General features: G+C 42.2%; 2 protein-coding genes across 7 annotated transcripts in view; one reads left to right on the forward strand and one right to left on the reverse strand.

Annotated features, from left to right (window-relative positions):
* hps4 (HPS4 biogenesis of lysosomal organelles complex 3 subunit 2) overlaps window positions 1–14,023 on the reverse strand; it is a 39,032-nt gene extending 25,009 nt beyond the window's left edge. For 4 of the 5 annotated variants that reach the window (XM_068006077.1, XM_068006076.1, XM_068006074.1 and 1 more), the window contains exons 1-2: window positions 13,544–13,592; window positions 10,754–11,838 (exon numbers count right to left, since the gene is read on the reverse strand). In XM_068006077.1, the coding sequence (XP_067862178.1) occupies window positions 10,754–10,794 (41 nt within the window). In that variant the 5' untranslated portion in view covers window positions 10,795–11,838; window positions 13,544–13,592. Of the gene's footprint in view, window positions 1–10,753; window positions 11,839–13,543; window positions 13,593–13,952 lie in introns of those variants that run through there. The other variant, XM_068006075.1, reaches the window with a different exon arrangement.
* dgcr6 (DiGeorge syndrome critical region gene 6) lies at window positions 13,602–24,605 on the forward strand. 2 transcript variants are annotated; one of them, XM_068006082.1, is made up of 6 exons: window positions 13,602–13,737; window positions 16,755–16,960; window positions 20,656–20,816; window positions 21,591–21,691; window positions 22,378–22,518; window positions 23,445–24,605. In XM_068006082.1, the coding sequence occupies exons 2-6, from the start codon at window positions 16,851–16,853 to the stop codon at window positions 23,520–23,522; spliced, it is 591 nt and encodes a 196-aa protein (XP_067862183.1). In that variant the 5' UTR covers window positions 13,602–13,737; window positions 16,755–16,850; the 3' UTR covers window positions 23,523–24,605. The 2 variants fall into 2 exon arrangements, with proteins under 2 accessions (XP_067862183.1, XP_067862182.1); XM_068006081.1 differs by having other exon boundaries at window positions 16,776–16,960.
* Window positions 24,606–27,948: the final 3,343 nt, after the last annotated feature.

A 27,948-nucleotide genomic window follows, 5' to 3' on the forward strand; every position in this document is an offset into this window, starting at 1 on the left:
GTGTTTCAGCAGACTGGTTTGAGATTATCCCAGAGTTCCAAGCGCTACAAAATATGCAGAATCCAGCCCTTTTGGTGAAACGTTTAGGTTATTTCTCCTTGTATAATCCGATTTTTTTTAAATTGACAAATAAAGGGTATTTTATCTCCTTTTAGAAACACATGAGATTGTAATGAGTGAGTCACTGGAAGGTTTTGAATGTGCTGTGACTCCCCCTAGCGGACAGCAGGAGCCAAGCAGCAACCTCGCACCCAGATCAGTTTGATGACTGTACTGGACCATTTAGAAATAAGCTGCATTCAACACTAATATTGAATGCTGGTGCAAATGGCACTTCTGAAGGGCTCCCCTCCCCAAGACCCAATTTGTTCAGTTGGTAAGTGGACTGCCTTATGTGGCAGTCAGTCATATAAACTAAGAGTATCCCAGGTTCGATCCCTACTTTGTGTCAAGTTAAGCTGCTTTTGCACTACGCCTAGTGGGTGCTAGAACTACAAGTTCCTGATGTGGGATCTTGTGCAGCCAGCAGCAACTGCTAAATAAACTTGCCAGATTCAACACGACCAGCCACTGGGGAAGGTCTGGTTTTTTTTAAAAACTTTAGTGGAACATGTCATGGAGTAGTTGAGGCGAATAGCATAGATGCATTTAAGAGAAGTTAGATAAGTACATGAGGGAGAAAGGAATAGAAGGATATGCCGATCTGGTTAGATGAAATAAGGTGGGAGGAGGCTCGCGTGGAGCATAAACACCAGCATAGACCAGTTGGGCCGAATGGCCTGTTTTTTTATTTAAATTCGATGAAATTCTATGTACTTGTTGACTGACAAATTTACTCTGGAATTGCTGCTAAATGTGAAAGTCCTGCATGATAGGAAGGGGCAATCTTGCACCCCACTAAGTGCATTATGAAAGCAACATTAGCTGTTCTCAGCTATAGTAGTGGGAGGGGTGCTATAATTTTGGCCTCAGCATTGTTGACCTAGGGATTGAACAAAAATGAGTTGATGAGTCCTGATCACTATTCAGCGGTCCTGCTGAACAAAGTGTTTATGTGAACATGTTGGGTGCTGACAGGATCAGACTCAGCTGTGATGCCCTCCTCAGTCAAATAAGTCTTCTGACACATGGGCCCCAATATTACCAGGGAGGCAGGTTGGCAGCGGGGAGTTAACTGGGCGCGTGGGTAACCCGCCCAGTAAAAATCGGTGGGTTCCCCACACGATCGCGAGTAAATTGATGCCGCTTACCTTGGCTTCCGGGTTTCCCATTGGAAACCTGCGCAGTAGTTACACTGTAGGGCAAAATATTAATCAGGAAATAAGGGGGGCTTGTAAAAAAAAGTAATGCAATAATCATGGGCAATTTTAACTGTCACATAGATTGGACAAATCAAATTGACAAAAATAGCCCTGAGGAGGAGTTCATAGAGTGTATTAGGGACTGTTTCTTAGACCACTATGTCAGGGAACCAACCAGGGAACAGGCCATTTTGGATCTGGTAATGGGTAACGAAACAGGATTAATTAATGATCTCAAAGTAAAGGATTCCTTGGGAAGCAGTGATCATAACATGATGAATTTCACATCCAGTTTGAGAGCGAGGATCTTGGGTCTGAAACTACCGTATTAAACTTAAATAAGGGCAAGTGTAAAGGAATGAGGGCGAAATTGGCTAAAGTGGACTGGGTAAACACATTAGATGGTATGATGGTGGATAAGCAGAGGCAAACATTTAAAAAGATATTTTATGACTCGCAACAAAAATATATCCCTGTGAGGAGGAAAGACTCCACAAAAAGGATGAACCAACCATGGCTAATTAAGGAAGTAATGGATGGTACCAGGTTAAAAGAAAAAGCATACAACATGGCAAAGATTACTGGTAAGCCCGAAGATTGCGAAACTTTGAAAACCAGCAAAGGATGACTAAAAGAATAATAAAGAGGGAGAAAATAAATTATGAGCGTAAACTAGCAAGAAATATAAAAACTCACAGTAAAAGCTTCTACAAGTATATAAAAAGGAAGAGGGTAGCTAAAGTAAACATTGGTCCCTTAGAGGATGAGACTGGGGAAATAATAATGGAAAACAAGGAAATGGCAGAGGAATTGAACAGATATTTTGTATCTGTCTTCACAGTAGAAGACACTAATAATATACCAATAATAGTAGAAAATCAAGGGGCAAAGGGGAGGGAGGAACTAAAAACAAACAAACAGTCACTAGAGAAAAAAGTACTAGGTAAACTAATGGGTCTAAAGGCTGACAAGTCCCCTAGACCTGATGGCTTGCATCTGAGGGCCTTAAAAGGAAGTGGCTACAGAGATAGGCAATGCATTGGTTGTAATCTTCCAGAATTCATTAGATTCTGAAAAGGTCCCAGCAGATTGGAAAACCGCAAATGTAATACCCCTATTCAAGAAGGGAGTGAGACAGAAAGCAGGTAACTATAGACCAGTTAGCCAAACATCTGTCATTGGGAAAATGCTAGAATCCATTATTAAGGAGATAGTAACAGGACATTTGGAGAGTCATAATACAATCAAGGAGAGTCAACATGGTTTTATGAAGGGGAAATAGTGTCTGGTAAATTTATTAAAGTTCTTTGAGGAAGTAACGGGCAGAGTAGATAAAGGGGAACCAATGGATGCAGTATATTTGGATTTCTAAAAGGCATTCGATAAGATGCCACATAAAAGATTACTGCACAAGATAAGAGCTCATGGTGTTGGGGGTAATATACTGGTATGGATAGAGGATTGGCTAACTAACAGAAAATAAATAGTCATGATAAAAGGGTCATTTTCAAAATGGCAATCTGTAACTAGTGAGGTGCTGCAGGGCTCAGTGCTGGGGCCTCAACTATTGACAATATATATCAATGACTTGGATGAAGGAACAGTGTCTTGTGACCAAATTTGCTGATGATACAAAGATAGGTGGAAAAGCAAGTTGCGATGAGGACACAAAGTGTCTGAAAAGGGATATTGACAGGTTAAGTAAATGGGCAAAAATTTGGAATATAATGTGGGAAAATGTGAAGTCATCCACTTTGGGAGGAAAAATTAAAAAGCAAAATATTATTTGAATGGAGAAATACTACAAAATGCTGCGGTACAGAGGGATCTGGGTGTCCTCGTTCATGAAACATAAAAAGTCAACATACAGGTGCAGCAGGTAATCCAGAAGGCAAACGGAATATTGGCCTTTATTTCTAGGGGGATGGAGTATAAAAGTAGGGAAGTCATGCTACAACTGTACAGGGTGCTGGTGAGACCACTCCTGGAGTACTGTGTACAGTTTTGGTGCTCTGATTTAAGGAAGGACATACTTGCATTGGAGGTAGTTCAGAGAAGGTTCACTATGTTGATTCCGGGTATGGAAGGGTTGTCTTATGAGGAAAGATTGAACAGGTTGGGTCTATACTCATTGGAGTTTAGAAGAATGAGAGGAGATCTTATTGAAACATACAAGATTCTGAGGGGACTTGATAGGGTAGATGCTGAGAGGTTGTTACCTCTCATGGGGGAATCTAAAACTAGGGGGCATAGTCTCAGAGGTCGCCCGTTTAAGAAGGAAATGAGGAGGAATTTCTTCTCCCAGAGGGTCATGAATCTTTGGAGCTCTTTACCCCAAAAAGCTGTGGAGGCTGGGTCATTGAATGCATTCAAGGCTGAGTTCGACAAATCAGCAAGGGAGTCAAAGGATAATGGGGAAAAGGCAGGAAAGTGGAGTTGAGGTAAAAATCAGATCAGCCATGATCTCATTGAATGGCGGAGCAGGCTTGAGGGGCCAAATGGCCTACTCCTGCTCCTACATCTTACGGTCTTATGGGAGGACTGCGCACCCGCATCACAGGCTGTCAGCTGGAGGAGCCCTATTTAAAAAGGGGCAGTCCTCCAATGCTGCTCCTGCAGCAAACAGCCAAAGTTGCAGCATGGAGCAGCCCAGGGGAAAGGCTGCTCCCAGGTTTAATGATGCCTCACTCCAGGTCTTACTGGGTGGGGTGAGGAGGAGGAGGGAGATCTGTTGTGCCATGTTGTGCAGGATACAACAGACGACTACAATGCTTCCCACTCTGTCTGGTGCAGGAGACAGGATTTACAGGCATTTGGAGAGACAGGGACTGATTAGGAACAGTCAGCATGGTTTTGTGAGAGGAAAATCATGTCTCACGAATTTGATTGAGTTTTTTGAAGGGGTAACCAAGAAGATAGATGAGGGCTGTGCAGTAGACGTGGTCTACATGGACTTCAGCAAAGCCTTTGACAAGGTACCGCATGGTAGGTTGTTACATAAGGTTAAAGCTCACGGGATCCAAGGTGAGGTAGCCAATTGGATACAAAATTGGCTTGACGACAGAAGACAGAGGGTGGTTGTAGAGGGTTGTTTTTCAAACTGGAGGCCTGTGTCCAGCGGTGTGCCTCAGGGATCGGTGCTGAGTCCGCTGTTATTTGTTATTTATATTAATGATTTGGATGAGAATTTAGGAGGCATGGTTAGTAGGTTTGCAGAGGACACCAAGATTGGTGGCATTGTGGACAGTGAAGAAGGTTATCTGGGATTGCAACGGGACCTTGATAAATTGGGCCAGTGGGCCGATGAATGGCAGATGGAATGTAATTTAGATAAATGTGAGGTGATGCATTTTGGTAGATCGAATCGGGCCAGGACCTACTCCGTTAATGGTAGGGCGTTGGGGAGAGTTATAGAACAAAGAGATCTAGGAGTACAGGTTCATAGCTCCTTGAAAGTGGAGTCACAGGTGGATAGGGTGGTGAAGAAGGCATTCGGCATGCTTGGTTTCATTGGTCAGAACATTGAATACAGGAGTTGGGATGTCTTGTTGAAGTTGTACAGGGCATTGGTGAGGCCACACTTGAAATACTGTGTACAGTTCTGGTCACCCTATTATAGAAAGGATATTATTAAACTAGAAAGAGTGCAGAAAAGATTTACTAGGATGCTACCGGGACTTGATGGTTTGACTTATAGGGAGAGGTTAGATAGACTGGGACTTTTTTCCCTGGAGAGTAGGAGGTTAAGGGGTGATCTTATAGAAGTCTAGAAAATAATGAGGGGCGTAGATAAGGTAGTCAAAATCTTTTCCCAAAGGTAGGGGAGTCTATAACGAGGGGACATAGATTTAAGGTGAGAGGGGAGAGATACAAAAGGGTCCAGCGGGGCAATTTTTTCACTCAAAGGGTGGTGAGTGTCTGGAACGAGCGGCCAGAGGCAGTAGTAGAGGCGGGTACAATTTTGTCTTTTAAAAAGCATTTGGACAGTTACATGGGTAAGATGGGTATAGAGGGATATGGGCCAAGTGCAGGCAATTGGGACTAGCTTAGTGGTATAAACTGGGCGACATGGACATGTTGGGCCGAAGGGCCTGTTTCCATGTTATAACTTCTATGATATTGAAGCGCTCCCCCAGAATGATCAAGGCACCTGAAGCGCATCTTGAGCAGCCCTATAGCATGCTCAATTGTAGACCTGGTAGCGATGTGGCTGTCATTATATCGACATTGTTGCTCAGTGGTGGGGTTCCTCAGAGGTGTCATGAGTCACGTGTTCAGGGAGTATCCCTGGTCCCCGAGGAGCCAGCCCTTGCAGATGTTGGCTGCATGGAAAGGCGGCAAGACGTTGGACTCCCAGAGGATGAAAGAATCGTGGCAGCTGTCAGGGTATCTGGTGCACACGTGAAGGAATCTCTTGCGGTGGTCACAGATGAGCTGAGTGTTGGAGTGATAGCCCTTCCTATTGATGAACAGTCCTGGCTCGTGTGGAGGTGCCCGTATTGCTATATGGGTGCAATTGATTACACCCTGCACACATGGGAAGCCAGCCACAGCGTGGAATCCGACTGCCCTCTCCATCTGGCTGAGGTCATCCATGAGGGAAGATGATATAGCACGAGGCCCTGCAAAACAAGCAGTCGGTGACCTGCCTTATGCACTAGTGTGCAGACGACTGAGAGACCCCGGCGACACCCTGGAAGGATCCGGAGGTGAAGAAGTTGAGGGCAGTGGTGACTTTGACAGCGACAGGTAAGATGATGCTGCTCGGGCCAGCTCAGCATGAAGGAGGCTGCAGATGTCTGCGACTACCTGGCGACTGACTCTGAGCCTCCATATGCACTGCTCCTCAGAGAGGTCCAGGAAACTGAGCCTCAGTCTGTAGACCCTATGGCGAGGGTAGTGCCTCCTGCGATGCCACTCTCTCTGTTGTTGCCCTCTGTGCTGTTGTGCAGGTGCCTGTGGAGCTCCAGGTGGGTTATGTGCCTGGCGAGGCTGGTGATGTTGCTCGTCCTCTGGTGGAGTGATGAATGCAGCTATGGCACCCCCCATCCTGACGGTGTGTGTTTGAGGGGGTGCGCGAAGTAGGCAAGTGTGTTTGCACAGCAGAGATTTGGGTATAAATTAATAATTTTGAGTGTAAAGACAAAAGTATTGCAGCCAAAACTTTGAAGTGACAGAGTACCCTGCTGCAATAAATGAGGTTTTCCCCCCACCTGTCAAATAAACCTATGCATCTCCCACTTGCTGCTGGATGAAACAGGGAGTGTTTCCCGCAGCACGTGAAACACACTTAGAATACTTGAAAATTCCACCCCTGCCAAAATCTCCTGTCAATGACATCTGTCAAGGACCTCAACTAGGTAAGTAAGTATTTAAATTGTCATCCCGTCGGCTTTAGTTGCCAGTGGGAGTCCCGCATGTGGGAGCTGTGCGCGCAGGTGAACGAGTCACTGGGGAACCCGGAAGTGGGCGGGTTGGAGCCCGGCTCCGGGATTCCCCAATTTTACGAGCCCCCCCCCCAAACCTAAAATCGACCCCATGAAAAATGGCAACTTGGGTACGGTACACATGAAAAATGGCAATTTGGGTAAGGTACCAAAAGGCTGCCAATGTCCACAGAACCTTACTCAACCATGATTCATCACTTTTGAGAGAGAGAAAAAAAGAACTAGAATTTAAAAAAAAGACCACTCTTCTCATAGTTGGTGATTTTAATGCTCCAGTTGAGTCTAGACAGAGGCCCTTCAGATTGGTGTAATAGGAAATGAATTGTAATACACTCCAATAGAGCGTATGTAAACAAATACATCGTTCTCTCCAGCAGAATCATCTGAAGTATCCTCTGCTCTATAGTGTTGCAAACATTTAGCCAGGAGGATAGTGGCAACATTTCAGAATGATCATGCAAAAACACTGAACTTTATTAACAAATTGTTAAATTCCAACAATGTACATGACACTATATTGAGAAAAGAAGGAGGGGGAGGGAGGAATTCCACAGGTCAAAGTATGAGACTTTCCTGTTTGGAGCTAGGATCGACTGGAAATCTAAATTTTTATACTGTTCACTGGCAAGAAGTGGAGTTCTGGAACAACACAATGTATTGTGACAATTAAATTTTCAGAGTGTTGAGAGAGAGAAGGGGTGGGGAGAGTGCAACATGTTACATTCACATTGTAGAGCTCTCACCAGCAGTAATCCTGACTTTGACATCACTGCTGTAATGTAAACAGGACAGTGTTAAGTGTCCACACCATTGGCGTTTACCATTCTGCTGCAGGCACAACACCATTGGATACTGAAAGCCTCCATTTTCTTCGGGCCGAGAGTAGGTGAAGTGCTGGCCCCGTCTCTACAGACTTCGTACTCCTACCCTGTAATGGACTTTCTCCAGGAAATTAAAACTGATCATGACTTTTAAACAACTCTGCGTGTACAAGCTTGCACTTGCCCAACTGTTATCTTGGTCTGTGGCTTGGAACATTACGCTACGTCAGTGTCGTCAGACTCTCGCCCCAGGTGACACTCAAAAGGTTGCAGAACACCAAATCCACCCTGCAATGCAAATGGGGTGGATTACAGAACACCAAGTGCCAAGACAAACCAACTTCTGTATAATATACAGAGAATGAGAAAATGAGGGGGAAAAAAAAAGTATTGGCTAGCCTTTTCTTTTTTTCTTCCCATTTTATTGAAATACAGTCCCCACCGCATGTTAACGCGGTTAGCCTGCTATAATCATTGGACGGTAAAACCATAATCGGTTGGTCGAAAGTACTGCATTACTAAGAACAGTCCCCACCGTTTATGAAGCCTCCTCACTACTCTCATGAGAGTCCCTGGGGTAGATTTAACAGCATTCCCTGTGTCTCCATGATTCAGCGATGGATTCTAGTCTGTCCGTCACAAGGGCTGAACCAAACTCGATTCTGGATCCAGTGTATCGTCTTTTAGAGACACAGAGAGAGAGAACGGGAACAGAGAAAGGAACAAACGGCTGACTGCTTTCCAATTCCGTCCCTGCGGTCTGCAGGATCGACTATCCAATCGGAGCAATCGTAGTGCAGCATCTTCTTCTCTAAAATGTTTTTTTAAAGAACAGGCACAGAAAGAACCAGGACTGTCAGCACACCCCCTTTAAACAGTTACAGATACTGCCAGAAATAGCCTGCGCACTTAACATGTTATAAGTGGCGCCTTTTTAAATTGACTCCAATGGTACAGGCAAACTTAGCACTATTTGCCCGATATAGGCGGCTGCCTGTGATAAGCGTGGATGGTGTAAATGGTGGTAATGAATGTTGCTCACTAAAAAAAGTTTCAAAATATCCTCAAATGCTGGTCACATTAACACTTACGATGTGCATACTGCTTTGGTGTTCTACAGGTTGCACAATTAATGCTAGTGAGCCACATGGGGCGACAGCCCATGTCCCCACTTTTAATCATTGTGCAGTGACTTCTGCTGGAAGTGAATATGTATGGACTCTGAACTGTTTTTTTACTCAATGACAATGGTGCCATGGCTGATATGATAACCAGTTTTTATAACCCCAGGATCAAAGAAAATCTTAGCAAGAAACCATCGTGACATTAGCAACAACAAATCACATACAATGCAGCCTTGTGCAAGTATGCACACTAAAGTGTGAATTAAAACTTAGGGTAGTTACAAACATCTTTATATCTTGAAAATGCTGGCATTCTCAGACAGACATTCTTTTTACAGCCCTGTGGTTACAGCTATGTTACAATACTCATACAAGTCATGGAATCAAAAGACAAAAAACAGTCACAACAACTTGCATTTATATACCAAGTTATATAAAACATCCCAAGGCGCTTCACAGGAGTGTAATCAGACACCGAGCCAAAGAAGGAGATATTAGGACAAGTGACTAAAAGCTTGGTCAAAGTGGCAGGTTTTAAGGAGCACCTTAAAGGAGGAGAGAGGTGGATAGACAGAGCAGTTTAGGGAGAGAATTCCAGAGCTTAGGGACTAGGCTTGTTCTCCTTAGAGCAGAGAAGGTTGAGAGGAGATTCGATAGAATTGTTCAAAATCACAAAGGGTTTAGATAAAGTAAATAGAGAAACTGTTCTCACTGGCAGAAGGGTCGAAAGCCAGAGGACACAGATTTAAGGTGATTGGCAAAAGAATCAAAGGCAACATGAGGAAAAACTTTTTTTTAATGCAGCGAGTAGTCATGATCTGGAATGTGCTGCCTGAAAGGGTGGTGGAAGAAAGTTCAATCGTGGCTTTCAAAAAGGAATGGAATACATGAAGGGAAAAAATTTGCAGGGCTACGGGGAAAGAGTGGGGGAATGGGACTAACTGGATTGCTCTTACAAAGAGCTGGCATGGGTTGATGAGCCGAATGACCTCCTTCTGTGCTGTAACGATTCTATGATTTTATTCTAGACGGCTGAAGGCACAGCTGCCAATGTTGGGGCAAAGGAAGTGCTGACAACTCATTGTGTTGATATGATCTGATACCCTCTACTAAAATAGTTGAAAAAAAAATTCTGAGAAAAACATTCTTCGATGACCTACTACATGTGTGGAACTTTAAATTTGCACAGCCTGGTGAATTAAAGGGCTGCTGTCTTAATGAAAAATTGTCTGCCAAAAACTTCTTTCACTTGCAAAAACATGATGCAATAATCTAACTGGGGAAGAACATGTCATTGCATTAAAAGGCATGGAATCCTTTTTTGCACAATGTGATTGCATTGTAGATAACATGGGAAGAGCTCTTCTTCAAACAAGTATCATTTTCCTAGGAACAGGAGTAGGTCATTCAGCCCCTTGAGCCTGTTCCGCCATTCAATTAGATCATGGCTGATCTGTATTTTAACTCCATCTACCCACCTTGGTTCCATAACCCTTAATCCCCTTGCCTAACAAAAATCTATCAATCTCAGTTTTGAAATTTTCAATTGACCCCCAGCCTCATCAGCTTTTTGGGGGAGAGAGTTCCAGATTTCCACTTCCACTACCCTTTGTTTGAAAAAGTGCAACTCCTTTGATCATCTTAAACACCTCAATTAGATCACCCCTTAATCTTCTATATTCAAGGGAATAAAAGCCCAATCTATGCAACCTGGCGTCATAATTGAACCCTTTTAGCCCCTTTCATGACGACGTTGACTCTAAGAGATACTGTTCTATAGCACAATACACTGCAATGAATGGAGAATACTTCCGAAAATTCAATCAGGTCTTATCCTTTGCAATTTAATACGTTGTACAGAATCCATAAGACTGGGACAGGAATGGAAGTCCGATTTTGTTTTATATGCTTAAAATTGCGCTGGAAGGAAGCAAATGACAGAAGCAGCATCAAAGTGCCGAGGAATACCAGTCATTCCTGAGCGGACAGCACAATGAATAACCCTAATAGTTTGCAATTCTAATTACTAAAATACGTTCGTCTAACGCATGGACACTTACCATGTTGTGGTTTTCTGTTCTGTAGCAGTCGCGGTGGCCATTTACTGATACCAAGCGCACCCTCCAAAAATAAAAAGCAGTAATAAAAACGCTGGCATCAGGAATGCGATCACATCAAATTCCAGGGAAAAATGTATGATTAACATGCATTCATCTCCTTACAGAATGCATATTAGAGAACATTAAAACTACAGTTTCTGGCCGACCCCACGAGCAGGCAGTTCTCACTCCAGTCAAAACCTCTTCCTGTTCCCGTCTCTTGCTGTTGTGCCGGTTAATTTATACCGGTTCAGTCCTTCTGTTCCCTCCCTTCACATCCAGCCACTCCTCCTGGTGCTCTCTTGTTGGCTGTCGGAAGGTCAGCCCTATAGCAATCATGGGTTGACAATTGTAAACAATTTTACAACACCAAGTTATAGTCCAGCAATTTTATTTTAAATTCACAAGCTTTCGGAGGCTTCCTCCTTCGTCAGGTGAACGATGTGAAAAAAAAATGATGGGTTGGTTTACTTAACTCTATTAGCAACAAGGGAGAAGGAGAGACCCGGATTTTCAAACTGGTCTTGAGATCAAGCGAGGTTTTCCAAGGCTGCTGTTCCCCGTTTTTCTATCTCGCATTGTCGCTGTGCAGTTCATCCACGGATCACTTTGCCTTGTAATCATGTGCAGTGTTAGAAAAGAGACGGCACTTCTTACTTATCAGTTCTGACAGATTAAAAATAAACTGGAAGTAAAATCTATCCAAGGATTTTTCTATGCATAGATAATTTACGAGCCTTTACACCCAACCTCTCAACTGAGAGAACAAGTCCCTTTCACATCGTATTGACAAGGATTTAGCCTGTCACTAACGCTGAATTGTTAAAGGTTCTCTACTGCTCCCTTGAGCTTCTCTCGTTTGCATTCATTTTCTGGGCGTTTCAAGTTTTGGGGCCATTTTTTAAGTTATTTGCTGTTCACAAACACTTGAGTAAAGCGGCACTTTCATGCTCTCAGACCTTTGGCTTTTATTTCATTCCTTTAATCTCTCTCTCCTTATTCCAAATTTGACACTTGCACCAGTCTCCTGGTTCCTCTCACTCCACCTGAAAAATCATACACACAAATACATATTATTTTTAAAGCTGCACTTCAGTGCAGCCGGCATTACACTCCAGATGTTGAATACCAAAACAATCTTAAAATGCTAGGTTCTCCTGAGCTGCATCCTGAAACTAACAAGTAACAACAACTTGAAGTGTATAGGACTTCTAATGCAAAGAAATGTCCCAAGGTGCTACAAAGATGAGCATAGGAAATGGACAGAAAGCAAATACGTGAGAAGTTAGGAGAGGTGAGGAAAGCTTGGCTGAAGAAATTGATTTTGAGAAGAATATAAAGGTGGAGAGGTCCAAAGTATCAGAATGAGGCAGCTGAAGGTGGTGTGTGAAGGAAGATGGAGGAATAGAAAGAGGAATCATAGAAATGGTGCATTTGGAAGAGGTTACAGGACTGAAAGAGTTTATGAAGGTAGAGTGAGTTAAGGCTGTGGAGGCATTTATAGACTAGGGAAAAGATTTTAAATTTAATGTATTGTAGATGAGGAACCAGCGAAAGTCAGTGAGGATGGGGGGATAGGCAAGTGAGACTTAAATATGAGCGAGAACATGAGCGGCAGCTTTGGATAAGCTGGAATCTATGGGGGGGATGGGAGGGCATTGGAATAGTTAATTCTGGAAGTGACAAAGGCAGGTATAAGAGTTTTGGGATCTGAGGTAGGGGAGGAGGCAATATTCTGAAGGCGAAAGCAGTCTTGGTGATGGATAGGATGTGAAGGTTAAAGCTCAGCTCATGGTCAATGAGGATGCCATGATTGGGAACAGTCTGGTTCAACCTGCGAGAGTGGCCAGAAAGGGGAATGAAGTCAGTGGCTGGAGCTTTGGTCTTCCTAGTGTTGAGTTGAAGTTGGGAGTTATCTGGGACTTGATGTCATACAAACTGTATAAATGCAAGTCTTGCTCTCTCTGTATAGGCCCAAATGTATAATTAGTCCCACTGGGATAATAAGCACCCCAATTTTTGATTGTGAGCATACCACAAATGGAGAGAAGGGTGGAAAGGAATAGGGGAATTCCTATAATTACATTTTTAAAAGACTTGCATTTATATAGCACTTTCAGGACCTCAGGATACCCCAAATCTGTTTTTAATGATGTTGGTTGAAGGATAAATATTAGCTAGGACACCAGGAAGAACTCCCCTTGCTCTTCTTTGAAATAGTGCCATGGGATCTTTTATGACCATCTGAGAGGGCAGACGGAACCTCAGTTTAATGTCTCATCCGAAACACAGTAAAACACTCCCTCAGTACTGCAGAGTACTGTCAGCCGAGACTATGTGCTCAAGTCTTTGGAGTAGGACTTGAACCCATCACCTTGTGACTCAGAGGCAAGAATTCTACCAACTGAGCCAAGGCTAATACCTAATAAAATAAACGAATTGTAAAATGTAAAATCAGGTGCAATAAAACAGTTTATATCACCCAGCGCCTTCACCCACCGACCCATTGCTATCCGCCACACGACATAGGAACAGGAGTAGGCCATTCAGCCCCAAAGGTGATACTATCCCCTCCCCCCAAACCGCCTCCATCATCACCACCACGAGCAGGGAGAAGATAATTCTCTCCAACCGCCTCTGATCACCTCACAAACATCTCAGGCAGCGGGGAAAATAGCTACTTGCTTCGTTAGTTTAACGTTAATTCCGCCTGTTTCGAACTCAAGCCGCCGCCCGCTTTTGTTTATTTACCTTTCACTGGGGGAGAGGCAGAACCTTCTGGACGGACGTCGACGTCGATTGCGCGGTGACCTCACCGGGGGCCCCGCCCACCCTCAAAATGGCGGCGGCGGGGAGACGGCGGGATGTGCGAAGAGGGGCCGTTAAAGCCGTTGGGAGTGCGGCTTGGTGCAGTATTCACTTTGATACGGGCCTGGGATATCTATGTTAGTTACGCGATTTATTTTTTTAAATCGATCTAACTTTTTGACTTTTTTTTTGTTCTGTGTGAAAGAGGCGTTCGCTTTTCCTTTACGGTAGAACCCTCTTTTTGTTGCATTTTTGAGGAACATTAGCGCATATTTTAAATGTTATTTCTGGGGATTTGGTTGGTTTGATAACATCATGTGTATTTTTGAATATTATGTGCAGGTTCACTTACTCAGCGCCAGTGACCTCCCAACAGGAACAGTGCAGGGCCAGTTGAAATCGCCTGGAATCAGGGTTGCCAACCCTCCAGGATTGCCCTGGAGTCTCTAGGAATTAGAGATTAACCTCTTGGATGCTGCTGCGAGTAAACCAGGAAAAAAAATCATAGGGGCATTAATTTTCTTTAAGTAATTTTGCATATAGTTAGTTCTAAAAATATTGGAGATTGGGCGGGAGAGTGAGAGAGACTGTTTGACCAGGTAGGGTGGTTGGAGGTGGGAGGTCATGTTATGAAACCTCCAGGACTATATCCAACCTGAGTTGGTAACCCTACCCAGAATGTGAAACTAGAGCACGAGTTCCCCATCTACTGATGATGTGAAACCCATTCACAAAACAGCCTGAGTGCTGGGCTGCCCCTGGCCCAACAGTGATTAGTGTAACAGTGTGTATACAATATACACCAGTTATAAGTGATGCATGAAAAGGAAGGACTTGCAGTTATATAATGCCTTTCACCACCTGAGGACATCCCAAAGTGCTTCACAGCCAATGAAGTACTTTCTGAAGTGTAGTCACTTGTAATGCAAGAAGCGAGGCAGCCAATTTGAGCGTGGCAAGGTCCCACAAACAGCAGTGAGATAATGAACAGATAATCTGTTTGCATTACAGGGGAGTTGCAGTTTGGACACCCCTGATTAGACTTTAAAGAATATAATGATTTAGTTACACCAGTTGTGGCCAGAATATTTGTATACAGTGTACATAAGACACAATTCCCCATGAGACTGCTGGCAGGCCCAGGGGAATTCCAGTCTCGCTGGCTGACCAATTTTTAAAGTTTTCAGTTTGCACCTGAAACAAAACCTAATGTTAAGGCAAATAAAGCAACTGTATCAAGAGCAGCTTTATTGCTGTAATGTTTTTTACCCTAAGCTGCAAAAATAAACACTTTACACCTTGCACCTAAATGTGCATTTCCTGTTGGTGTTACTAAATATAAACCTTTTCTACCTGTATTCCTCTGCTTCTTGGGTCACACCTTCAGGAGAAGTGATAATTAAAATATGGATCATTGCCATATTTATCTACCGAGTCATTGGAAGACTGTCTTCATGTTATTAGCTGCAAAAACCATAGATGTAAGTGCTTTGGTAGCTTAGTAGACGAATTGCCACATGTTGAGGTACTGAACTGATCCCTAATCCCAACTGAGCTAAAGTGGCATTAGAGTTGGCCTCTAGACCATCAGCCAAGGTTCCTACTCACTTTCTATCCATTGTTCTCTATTGGAAGTGCACATGTAGGTGTCAGGTAAGGACAGTTTGGGCCTTGATTTTGAAGGCCCCCTCAGACAAACTTCCTGTCCAGCCTTGTGCGTGCAGAATGGCAAATTGAGTGAGGTACTGGAGGGCTGTTTGCCCATAGAAATTTTGATCTCTGGATATGGGTGACTCTGGCAAGGCTGCATTTATTCCTTATTTCTAGTTGTCCTGAGAAGATGATGGTGGGCCTTCTCCTTGAACTGCTGCTGTACTTATGGTGATTGTGCTCCAACGGTGATGTTATGTAGGGATTCCAGGATTTTGACCCATCAACAATGAAGGAATGGTGTGTCTCTTCGAGGGGAACTTTTGGAGGTGATGGTGTTCCCAGGGCGTTAGTGATTTTGCTCTTGTTGGTAGAGGTCATAGGGCTGAGATGTACTGTCAAAGTAACCTCGGTGAGTTGCTGCAGTCTATCCCATAGATTGTACGTACTGCAGCCTCAGTATGCTGGTGCTGGCAGGGGCATCGATCAAGCAAACTCCTCTGTCTTGGATGTTGTCGAGCTTCTTGAGCATTGTTGCAGATTACACTGCTCTTGTAGTCATGGTGTTCATATAGCTGGTCCAGTTAAGCTTCTGGTCAATGCTGACCCCCAATATGTTGATAGTGGGAGACTTGGCGATGGTGGTGCAGTTGAGATGGTCATTACTTGGCACTTAAGTGGCAGATGACTTTTGCAGCACTTGTCAGCCCAAACCTGGATGATGTTCAGGTCTGCTGTAAGCTTGCAGTGGCTGCTTCATTATTGAGGGCATTGTGAATGGTGCTGAACACTGTAGAATCATCAGCGAACAGCCCCACTCCTGACCTTGTGACTGAGGTCATTGAGGAACTAGCTGAAGATGGTTGGGCTGAGAATACTTCTGCGAGGAACTATTGTTGTGACGATTGGCCTTTGACAACCACTTTCCTTTGTCAGGTGTGACTCCAGCCGTTGTAGGTTTTCCCTTTGGCCTCTATTGACTTCAGTTTTGCTAGGACTAGGACTCCTTGGTGCCGTACTTTATTGAATGCTGCCTTGATGTTAAGGGCAGTGACCCTCACCTTTATCCTGTATTCTAGTGTGAATTATTACCCTCAGAAGAGGGAGGCAAAGGGAGAAGGGGAACAAATGTAATTCCCAGTGCACTAGTGCATAGATGGCATGTAACTTAAATGGTGATGCAAGGGTTGATTTGACAGTTGGCTTAATAGCTGGTTACGGTACTGGATAGCGTGGGTAGAGACCCAGGTGCTTTAACACAGAAAGGAAAGCTCTTCTCGTTATGTCTCTGTGCATCGCACAATTCCTGGCCAGCAGTAGAGTGAATACAGAAATGCAGTTCTAAGTATCATTGTGACAAAGAGTACAAATATGTAATTACATCAAATGTCAAATTCACTTGTATCAGATGAAAAAAGTCAAAGATCTATCTTATAATAGTTTGTGCTATGAAGTCTTTGACATTCTGCACTGTAGCTACATTGTTGGTGTATCTTTACAACAGATGATTAAATCTCCGTTTTAGGAGAGGAGGCTCCTCGTTGAAAGGAACAAGTATCTTGCTACCGGAGTGATTTTACTGTGAAACCTCCGTTCAAAGATGAATAAAAACATTGGGATATATGAAGAGCCAGCGGATATCACTAAACAGCAGGAGCAGCATTACCACCTTCTCTCTCAGCTACAGAATCTGGTCAAAGACTTACCAAGGTAGCAGAGTACTGAATTCAGATATTGCAAGTCTCCATTTTTAGATTATTCCTGCAACCTTGCTGAAAATATCTAAACTCTGAATAACAAGCCCTCTGAATAATGAACTATTTTGTACTGAATGCTATATGATATAAATCTGTACTTTATGTATTTTTTTAAAATGGTATATAAAATTCAGCTACTTCACTTTAGAAATTGCTCAACAAAACATGGAATTAGTAATTGCTTTCTTTTAAAACAAAGCACCCAAACATCTATTTAATGAGGCAAAAAGGTGTTAAACAAATTTAAATGTTGGCACTTTTGTGAATGTCAAGGAGCATACAGGGTAAGATAAGGCAGAAAAGGAAAGCTTATGTCAGACACAGAGAACTCCATACTACAGAAAGCCTAGAGGGGTATAAAAAGTGCAGGGGTGAAATTAAAAAGGAAATTAGGAAAGCAAAGAGAGGCCATTAAAAAATATTGACAAGTAAAATCAAGGAAATCCCAAAGATGTTTTATAAATACATTTAAGAGCAAGAGGATAACTAAGGAAAGAGTAGGGCCGATGTGAGACCCAAAAAAGTAACCTATGTGTGGAGGGGGAAGATGTTGGTATGGTTCTTAATGAAGACTTTGCATCTGTCTTCACAAAAGAGAGGGACGATACAAACATTGCAGTTGAGTATGAAATATTGGATGGGATAAACTTAGTGAGAGAGGAAGTATTAAGGGGATTAGCATCTTTGAAAGTAGATAAATCACCAGGGCCAGATAAAATGTATCCTAGGCTATTAAAAGAAGCAAGGGAGGAAATAGCAGAGGCTCTGACCATCATGTTCCAATCCTCACTGGATACAGGCGTGGTGCCGGACAGTTGGAGGACTGCTAATGTTGTACCATTGTTTAAAAAAGGAGCGACGGATAGACCAAGTAATTGCAGGCCAATCAGTCCAACCTCGGTGGTGGGCAAATTCTTGGAATCAATTCTGAGGGACAGGATAATCAAGAACATTCAGCATGGATTTGTTAAGTGAAGGTTGTGTGTGACTAACTTGTGTCATTTTTTGAGGTGGTAACGAGGAGGGTCGATGAGGGTAGTGCATTTGATGTAGTCTACATGGATTTTAGCAAGGCTTTTGACAAGGTCCCACATGGCAGATTGGTCAATAAAGTACAAGCCCGTTGGATCCAAAATTGGCTCACTGACCGGAAGCAAAGGATGATGGTCAACAGGTGTTTTTGTGACTGGAAGGCTGTTTCCACTGTGGTTCTGCAGGGCTCAGTACTAAGTTCCTTGCTTTTTGTGATGTATATTAATGATTTGGAATTAAATGTAGGGGCATAATTAAGAAGTTTGCAGATGATACAAAAATTGGCCATGTGGTTGATAGTGAGGAAGACAGCTGTAGACTGCAGGAAGATATCAATGGACTGGTCAGGTGGCAGGTGGGCAGAAAAATGGCAAATGGAATTCAGTCTGGAGAAATGTGAGGTAATGCATTTGGGGAGGGCAAACAAGGTAAGGGAGTACACAATTAATGGGAGGATACTGAAAAGTATAGAAGTGAAGGACCTAGGAGTGCATGTCCACAGATCCCTGAAGGTAGCAGGACAGGTAGATAGTGGTTAAGAAGGCATATGGAATACATTCCTTCATTAACTGAGGCATAGAATATAAGTGCAGGGAGATTATGCTGGAACTGTATAAAACACTGGTTAGGCCGCAGCTTGAGTACTGTGTACAGTTCTGGTCACCACATTACAGGAAGGATGTAATTGCACTAGAGAGGGTACAGAGGAGATTTATGAGGATGTTGCCAGGACTGTAGAATTTTAGCTATGAGGAAGGATTGGATAGGCTGGGGTTGTTCTCTTTGGAACAGAGGAGGCTGAGGGGTGATTTAATTGAGGTGTACAAAATTGAGGGCCTAGATAAAATGGATAGGATGGACCTATTTCCCTTAGTGGAGAGGTCAAAAACCAGGGGGCATAGATTTAAAGTGATTGGTAGAAGGATCAGAGAGGAGCCGAGGAAAAGTTTTTTCACCGAGGGGTGGTGGGGGTCTGGAACTCACTGCCTGAAAGGGTGGTAGAGGCAGAAACCCTCAACTCATTTTAAAAAGTACTTGGATGTGCACCCGAAGTGCCGTGAGCTACAAGGCTGCGAACCAAGTGCTGGAAAGTGGGATTACGCTAGGTGGCTCATTTTCGGCCGGCACGGACACACCGGGCCAAATGGCCTCCTTCTTTGCTGTAAAGTTGCTATGACTCTTTTCAGCTCTGGATTTTTGAATCCTGTTTTATACACTTAGCTGAAGTATTGTGCATAAATGTTGCCTATTGTCCCATCATGCAATTTGGTTTAAAGTTGAGGCATAATTTGTCATTGTTTTCAGAGCAAATGCAATTAATCCCTTTTGAAAAGTGTAACAAGATCAGTTCAGTAATCAAATCTAAAGTGCTTCCCTATCCCTGAAGCCTGCCTCACGCATAGAATAGTTTGTCACTGAAGGAAGCTATATTTTGTTTTTAGTCCAGTCATGCTGCACCCTCAAGGAGCCCAGTAGTTTTCCTGGTTGGAAATAACTTACATGATTGAGGTATTTGACCTCGACTGGTGCCTTTCAATTGAATTATGTCCTCCACTCTTGGATGTTGATTCTAATATGTGAGTGATAACTTACAGCAGGAGTGTCGATCCTATGCAATTATACAAATTTTTTGTGAAGTTAAATATTTCATTGTCAGTACTCTAAGCAATCTGTTTTTTGCTTATGGGAAAATCTCATTACTGAGGCAGACAGCACAAAGGTGTTGAATTAACATGCACAGTTGAAATGGCTCATTTCAGATTAACAGTATCGCCTGCTGTTAATTTTGATTCCCTCGTGCTGCCTGGTTCAATAATGCCTTCAAAGCAATTGCCTTCGATGCTGTTGGCACTTGCCCTTTTAATAATAATTTAAAACTTCACTAGGAAGTGTGATAAGTTAGTTTTAATTCTTTGCAATTTTTAAAAATAAGAGTAGTCCCAATGTGTGTGTTTTTTTTTCACTTTTCATATCTAACTTGTAGAGTGGTTGATGTTGCAAAAAAAGAAGCAAAATGTTTTGTTTAAGTTAATATTTGGACATAAGGATTGCAAAAGAAGTACAGACTTAATGGGCCGTTTCTTTTAACACTTAGTGCAATGCTACCACATTATTTTTCAGGTTACTGTCACTTCAAATATTCAAGCTGTTTAAACATTCAGCAGGTCGGTCAGCATCTGTGGAGAGAACAAAGAAGTTAACTTTTGAGGGCAGAAACTTCATTAGAAGCGGCAAAAAATTACAGATGAACAGCATTTAAGAAGGAATAGAGCAAAGGGAAGGCAGAGGGAAATACATATACACGTACTTACACTGCATATGTTAAATTTCTTTTATTGTGCTTCCTATTGTCTTGTTACTATCAGTTCAGCCATTTAATCATCTCCTGTTTTCTATTTGAGCACTTTACAGATCATTCCACTTCATCTTTCTTTTTTGTGTTAGTGTTTTTTTCCCCCTTTCCCCTGTTCCGTTTTAAATGCTGTTCATCTGTACTTTTTTCCAGCTATGATGAAGGGTCTACTCCTGAAATGTTAACTTGTCTGTTCTTTCTACAGATGCTAACTGATCAGAGATTAGCTTTCTTGTAATAGCTTTTTTCCTTTTTTTTTTTAGCTCTTGCCAACAGCGATTGTCCTATGATATACTAAGTAACTTGGCCTTGGCTCTGATTGATGGCACAGTCTTTGAGATTGTGCAGGGTTTGCTTGAGATTCAGCACCTGACTGAGAAAAACCTCTACAACCAGCGTCTGAAATTGCACAGTGAGCACAGAGGTAGGACTGCTGTGGGAGTCCCAGATCGAGATCTGGGCTTTAAAGGGTGAAAAGGAGGGGAGAGATTTAAACTTTTTCTAATGTGATTTTGCACATAAACAGCAGATGAACACTATTGGCAGAACTAGCCATTGATCCAGGAACCACCAACATTACTAAAAGTTTATTTTTAAAACTTGTCTAGTGGGACCGAAATGTTGGCTCAGCGTTTTAGGATTACCAGTCTGCTGTGTCGCAGCAGTGAGGGATTCATGTCTGAATTCCATCACATGCGAGAGAACATCGAAGTCTCTACTGGGCCATTGCCGCACCCCTCCTGGTGGCCAATGTGAGCGCAGTAGAAGCAGAGTCCTTGGCACAGATCACTTGGCAAGCCCATAACAAGGAGAGAATGAAGAGGATGTGCCCAACAGAGAAATCATTTTCTCCTATTTTATGCAAATTTAAAACCACAACAACTTGCATTTATATATAGTGTCTTTTAAGGTAGCAAAATGTCCCAAGATGCTTCACGGGAGCATTATCAAACAAAATTTGACCGAGCCACATGAGATATTAGGACAGGTGACCAAAGGATGCGTTGTAATACTGTTGCATTGGTTACGGTGCACCACTGGGTTTACTTAATTTATAAAAAAAGGCCTTGCGGTTCACAAGTTGATCTTGGAACAACCACCCTCTGCTCAAAATAAAAGTTCTGTTTATATTATCTTATTTCATGATGAAATAGGTCCTTTTTAGAAAATTTAATTTGTACTGTTTTTGTCCTTTAAGCCCTTAAACAGGAGCTGCTGAGAAAACACAAGGAGGCACTGCAGGGCTGCAAGACTCACAATCTAGCAGTGCTCAGAGCAGCACAGCAAAGGGAGCTTGAGGTAGGAGGGCTAAGTTTAAACTGCTTTCACGATGGCTTTAATCCTTTCACCAAGCTGTTCTGATTGTCTAATGTAGCTGGTTTTAGTGCAGTACCAAATAGTTTTCAGGGATTTGCTTTTTTAATTTGTGAGTTGTGTTCAGTTATTGTATGTGTCCTTTGTGGAATGGCGTGTATGTGAGAAGTGGTAATTTTAAGGTAATTTACATTAAAAAGTCCAGGGTGAGTGCTACAAGGCAGTGACACATTTGTTTAAATATGTTGTGGCACTGGAAAATGTCACTATATTTTTGTTTCCATTTTTAATAGTTTGAATGCTGATTCCTAAATCATACACTTAGATATATTCAGATTGTCCAAAATTTGGCCACTTATAACCTGAAATTTGGATTTCAAGTGGTCATGAGCAGAGAGCTCTCTCAAGGCTGTCAGGACTTAAAACCTATACCAGAATTGGCAGGGAATGTGACCATTGCAAGACACCAGGGAAATGGGCAAATATAACTTGTCCCCACCAAGGCTGCTAAGGTTGTATGAACAGTGGCATGACTTGACAGGTCTCATATATCTTGTATCAAAACAAAAAAATAATAATTCCTTTACCATCTGTTTAAATTTAGGGTAGAGCCAGTGATGTTGTTTTCCCCTTTTCTATAACCAGTCTAGAGCTCTGTCACTGTTTTCTAGGCCTTGGAGCAGAGAGTTAAGGATGAGCAAAGAATGATAGATGAGAAGATAGTATTAGAGCTGGATCAGAAAGTGATCGACCAGCAGAATACCCTGGAGAAGGCTGGTGTTCCAGGATTTTACATTACTACGAACCCCCAGGTGAACCCATTCACATACATATTTGTGTCTTTAAGAGTCACTTCTTTTTTTCTGATTGGTTAATTGTTTATCATTTACATTTTACAACAAACGTTTTTGAGATACATTGATCATTACACTCCTAAACCTCAGCCCCAATCTCTTGCACCAGCTACCACCAACAGCAGTATACTTGCTTTTGAATTCTGCAGATTACAGCTGAAGGTGGGGAGGAGCACTCTAGAAAACGTCAGGATGTGCGATCCTGCTGAGGGAGGCTTACTATCGGGGCGGCTTGATGAGCCTGTGTTACAAAACTGCATATCCATAGACTCACTGAGCAACACCACAAGAAAGCTGCTACTGTATATGTGTGTTCGTTTGTGATATTTATTCTCTTTGGTAATTCTACTTTAGAAACGCAAAAATGTTGCCTCTACTTTCCAATTGGTTCAGAAAGTTTATCCTATGCAGTAAATAGTTGAGCCATTCAGATCTGAAAGGTCCCAGGTGGTGTACCGTTCTGCTCAGTTAGTTGATGCTAAATGGGATGGTAGTAGCAATGCTACAATTGGTCCCGTTGTCGCTGAATTAGGAAGGGAGAAAGTTAGCCCGGGTTTGCACATTTTCTTGCTATTGAGCAACCTTTGCTGCGACTGCAGATATATGCGGAGAGGATCTAGGCTTAGCTGGGATGCTTCCCTGTGGTCAGGTACCTGCTGACATTCAGGCTAATGTCACAGGGGATCCACCTGCTGCAGTCAGGGCAACAGACAAACGGCTGCTTGCAACATTTGGGTGTCGGGAATCAGCACAAGTGATCTGGTTCAGTTGGGAGACTTGTAAGATAATAGAATCATGGACAGCAAATTGTGTCCTTGATGGGTGTTTAGGATACTTTCAGTGGTTAAAAGATTGAAATGGTTTAATTATCCTTTATCTTACAGGAACTAACTTTACAGATGAATTTACTGGAACTGATCTTAAAAATGCAGCAGAAAGTATCTGAATCGGGGAGCTGCTGAAGTAGCAATGTTGGTGGGCCTCATTCAGAGAACATACGGAAGAAGTAGACCAGCTCGACTAGGAAATTACCAGAGGCTACTGGATTTGAAATGGCAAAACTGAAACCTTTAGTATGCACAGTCCTAGCTTGTCAAGTGCTATTTGTACAGGAACTCCTGACTTGTGGTTGGCTTTACAGTGAGATTCCTGTATACTTCAATTTGGATAGTGTTAGTCAAATCATTGTACATGCACTGTGAAAGCTAGATCATAAACCAGATTACAGTTGTTCCTGTTCTACAATTGCCATTTTGGTTCAGATGATGCAAATTGCTTGGTGCTTAATTTGCTCCCCTTTTGTCTAAAGTAGATTTCGCAAAAGGAAGTTCAACTTACAGTACATTTGCAGGACTTTGTGAAATGCTTATCCTTGAATGCGATTGGCAAGACTGTGACACTGGTATGCAAGTTGACCAAGAGTATTTGAGAGGAACCATGTAAGGAATGTACAAAACCACATCACCTTATGACGATATAACTAGGGAATGTTTGTGCTGACAGTAAGGAATGCAAGTGCAAGAGAATGAAATTGATGAGTGACAGTTGTAATACTTACCGTCTCCAGGGTATTATTTTTGTTGTTGTGGGTTCACTGAGAAATTATGTGTAATCATTGCAACAAAAAAGAATCTGTGGTTTTTTGTGGATGAGAATTTTTAGAATTTTGTTAAGATGTAGCTTCTGTGATGTCACATGAACTTGGAGTCCAAGAGTCACAATTATTTTACATATGTATTATTAGTTAATTATAAATCTGGGAAATGACTTGTGATTGGGGGTGGAGGGAGATGAGGTAAAATCACCAGGAGGCAAGTCAGATTTATGGCTACCTTACCAAAGCCACTCTGAGCTACCACACTCTTTTTATTCTTCACTGTTTAAATTCAGAAAGCACCTTGCCATATCAATGTTGTGTATTTTTAATTTGGTTTGTTTTACATCTGTACATGCCCTCTTGTAATTAACTTTCAATAATTGAACACTCGCATTTGCTTTTTCATGCAGTTGAATAAAAAGTCTTATTTTTCTAATTCTATTTAAAATCATATTCCTGTTGTACTTTGCTTTTTAATCAAATTTGTTCAGTAAATGTACTCATAGTACTGCTCTTTGATAGGCAATTAGCTCACGCAGTGAAACGTTCAAGTAGAATCGTGAGTTGGAAACGGTTGTCTTAAGTTGCTGTTTATTATTGATTTTGGAGTTTTTAAAAAAAAAAATCAAATGTAAATCAAAGTACCCAGTTTTGTATAGTTTGAGTAATATAACTTTGTACGCATGAGATTTTAAAGCAGTATTTCACTGCGTCTTGTTTTTGAGAACTATGAATATTTAACTCTCAGGGATTCTTCCTGGAATATCTAAAATGCATTCATACTGCAACAGAGTTATGTATTGCCAGATGACTTTTAATTTGCATTTTTTTAAAAAAATGTATTGCAACCAGAAACAGCTAATCAGGTCCAGATGTCATCAAGCCAACCCTGCTAGTTCTGTTAAGAACTTGTGCTTAGATACTTCAACAGGTTAAATCCCCATTGATTCTGTATTTGAACTTGACTGTACAAGGGACAGAATTCAAAGCAATGCTGCTGATTGGCAGAGAATAAAACTGGCAGGAGAAGCAGTCTAGCCCTTTGCTACTTTACCACTTACTACTGGTCCTTTGTTCATACCTATTGGATGGATATTTCAATCTCTTGTGTTTACGAATCGTCTGTTTTTTCACCCTAGTCCCCATTGGTGACTTCAATTAACCTGTTACAGCGGAAGAAGGTACCATGTCTTTGCGGAGATGTATGCGAGAACAGCAGAAGGACATCTGGCGTCTGTTTGGCACTGGCTGAAGTTAGGGACTCGGTACCTTTACACATAATGAGCTCTGCCACAATATAGTACACTTATTTTAAAAGCTCCTTTTATTTAAAGTTTAAGGGCTAACATGCAAGCTCAATATTTTATCTCTGGTGCATTTGTGGTAAGTGGATGGCTTAGAAGAAAAAATGAACTTGCATTTATATAGTACCTTTCACAACCTCAGGATGTTCCATAGCGCTTCACAGCCAATGAAGTGATTTGATGTGTAGTCACTGCGATGTAGGGAATTGTGGCAGCCAATTTGCACATAGCAAGGTCCCACAAACAGCGATGGGATAAGTGACCAGATAATCTCAATGATGTTGGTTGAGAGATAAATGTTGGCCGGGACACCAGGGAACACTCCCTACTCTTCAAATAGAGTCATGGTATTTTTTACATCCACCTGGGAGGGGCCTTGGTTTAACACCTCATCTGAAAGATGGCACCTCCAACAGTGCAGTACTCCCTTAGCACTGTACTGTTGGCCTAAATTTAAGTGCTCAAGTTTCTGTAGTGGGGCTTGAACCCACAACCTTTTGACTCAGAGGTAAGAGCGCTACCACTGAGCCACAGGTCTGTGTAAATTTTTGATGGGGCTTAGGTCTTAGTCCAAAACATCACCATGCAGTGACATTTGATATCTGCTGATGTTTGCAGGTAAGGTCTTAAATTTTTAACACCACTTCTTAACAACACTTTTGCAGTCCTAAAAACCCATGGTCCCCTGTTTTAAAAAGAAACACAGAAAATCCATTGTGGCTCTTCGAGAGCCCAAGGGTTTAAAAACAACAACATTTTTTTCTTCTATCACCCTTTATTCTGGGACCAGAGAGGACTCCATGCACGTTTGTGAATGAATCTAATTACCTCACTCCAGGAGGCATCTTCAGCAATGGGAGCACAAAACTAGTGCCCAATATTTCCTTCTATCACATGGGGAAATATCCACTTAAATTAAGAAATGCAAAGTTTGTTGCTCGGTAAATTAAAATCAGATGTCGGTGTCCTTGGAAGGGGTTAACTCCTTTACAGAAAAATAACTCGCAGCGTCTGTCAACGCAGCTTTCACGTAAAACTTTTTTAAAAATCTGGTGCAGGGAAGATAATATTTCAGTTTGTTCATTTTAGATAGTCCAACATTTTCAGATTGTTGTCAGAGACAGGAGATTAAGTTTCATTTCTTCCATTTCTACTGAAGGAGGAGTTAGCCTTCACAGCTAAACAAAATCTTTGAAACATTACACAAAAGAACACAAAGCAAACATGTGAAAAGGGGGCCTAGCCTGCAACAGTGAAAAGAAAGCACCAACACCGGCTTTTAAGGAGAAATAGTACACAATCTGTAGCTTGTAACTTTCTACTGATTCTTACATAATTCCTTTACAGCCTCTGCTGTGAAAGGACTCATTTTAACTCCTCGTCCTGCACAATTTCTTTCACTTCTCTTTCGCTTCAACCTTTCCTCCAATTCCTCTATTTTAACTCCTTGTCCTGTTCAATTTCTCTCCCCTTTTGCTTAGAACATAAACTATCCAGTGCACTCGCCATGGTTTATTCTTTTATCTGCTTGGGGGGGGGGGGTAAAAGAGTTGCAGCTACATTTAACTCACTTGGCCACAACCATTTATTCCTCTTCCCTGTATCATCAGAAATTACTCAGTCAATCTCTTAACACATTATTTTTAAACCTTTAATTCTTGGGCACACCCAGGTATGCCATTTGTTAGTAGATATTTCCATTACCGTCTCGCGCAAAAAAAGGGTTGTTAATCCTTCAACAATAACTTGCACTTGATTCTGGCCTGAGTACTTATTAAACAACAAGCTTTAATAGATTGACTCACAACAGTATTAATACAACTGTCTTCAGATTACATTAAATGACAAGCAATTAATACAATCTGATTTGCCCACAGACTCAGATTGATCAGATCTGATCTCCGTGGCGGTGGACTTCCGACTGTCCTTGAGAGCTCTAACCCTTGGGAGGGAGCATACCCTATCTTTATACTATCTCCTGCTTTGTTCTGTACGTAAGCATCTCTGGTCTTACCTCCCAGTTGACATCCCATCATGTGGACGCCACATTAGCAACTCAAGGTAAGCTGTTTTTCGTAACGTAGCTAACAACCTCAATGTTTCATCTCTGATTACAAGCTGTTTGTTCATTTGAGGAATGCATGGCCCTACTTATCTGAGTACAGCCCCTCCTATTCGGTCTTGCATGGCCCCACCAATGTCAGTTTCGTAGCAACCACATCTCTTTTGATGTAAACCACCTTCTGATGTTAATGTTATCTATTCCGTGGCCTCTCTGATGTTCTGCTGTGTGAGCTGTCCTTGCTCTCGCAGAGATGCTGAACTCCGCCACCCACCCCTCCTTTAACATTCGTCCTCTTGCTGAAATATTTTGGTGCCATGCTAGCCGGGATATTTGACTATTCCTAGTTTTAAAACTACATTCTTACAAGAAGTTTCTCCTGAATTCCTTATTGAATTTATTAGTGACTATCTTATATTTATGAC

The sequence above is a fragment of the Heptranchias perlo genome, chromosome 25 (assembly GCF_035084215.1).
Source record: "Heptranchias perlo isolate sHepPer1 chromosome 25, sHepPer1.hap1, whole genome shotgun sequence".
NCBI lineage: Eukaryota > Metazoa > Chordata > Chondrichthyes > Hexanchiformes > Hexanchidae > Heptranchias > Heptranchias perlo.

Coding starts and splice junctions, on each gene's coding strand:
- dgcr6 (XM_068006082.1), top strand. CDS start 16,851: ATGAATAAAAACATTGGGATATATGAAGAGCCAGCGGATATCACTAAA. Junction 16,961..20,655: donor CTGGTCAAAGACTTACCAAG/GTAGCAGAGTAC, acceptor TTTTTTTTTTAG/CTCTTGCCAACAGCGATTGT. Junction 21,692..22,377: donor CACAGCAAAGGGAGCTTGAG/GTAGGAGGGCTA, acceptor ACTGTTTTCTAG/GCCTTGGAGCAGAGAGTTAA.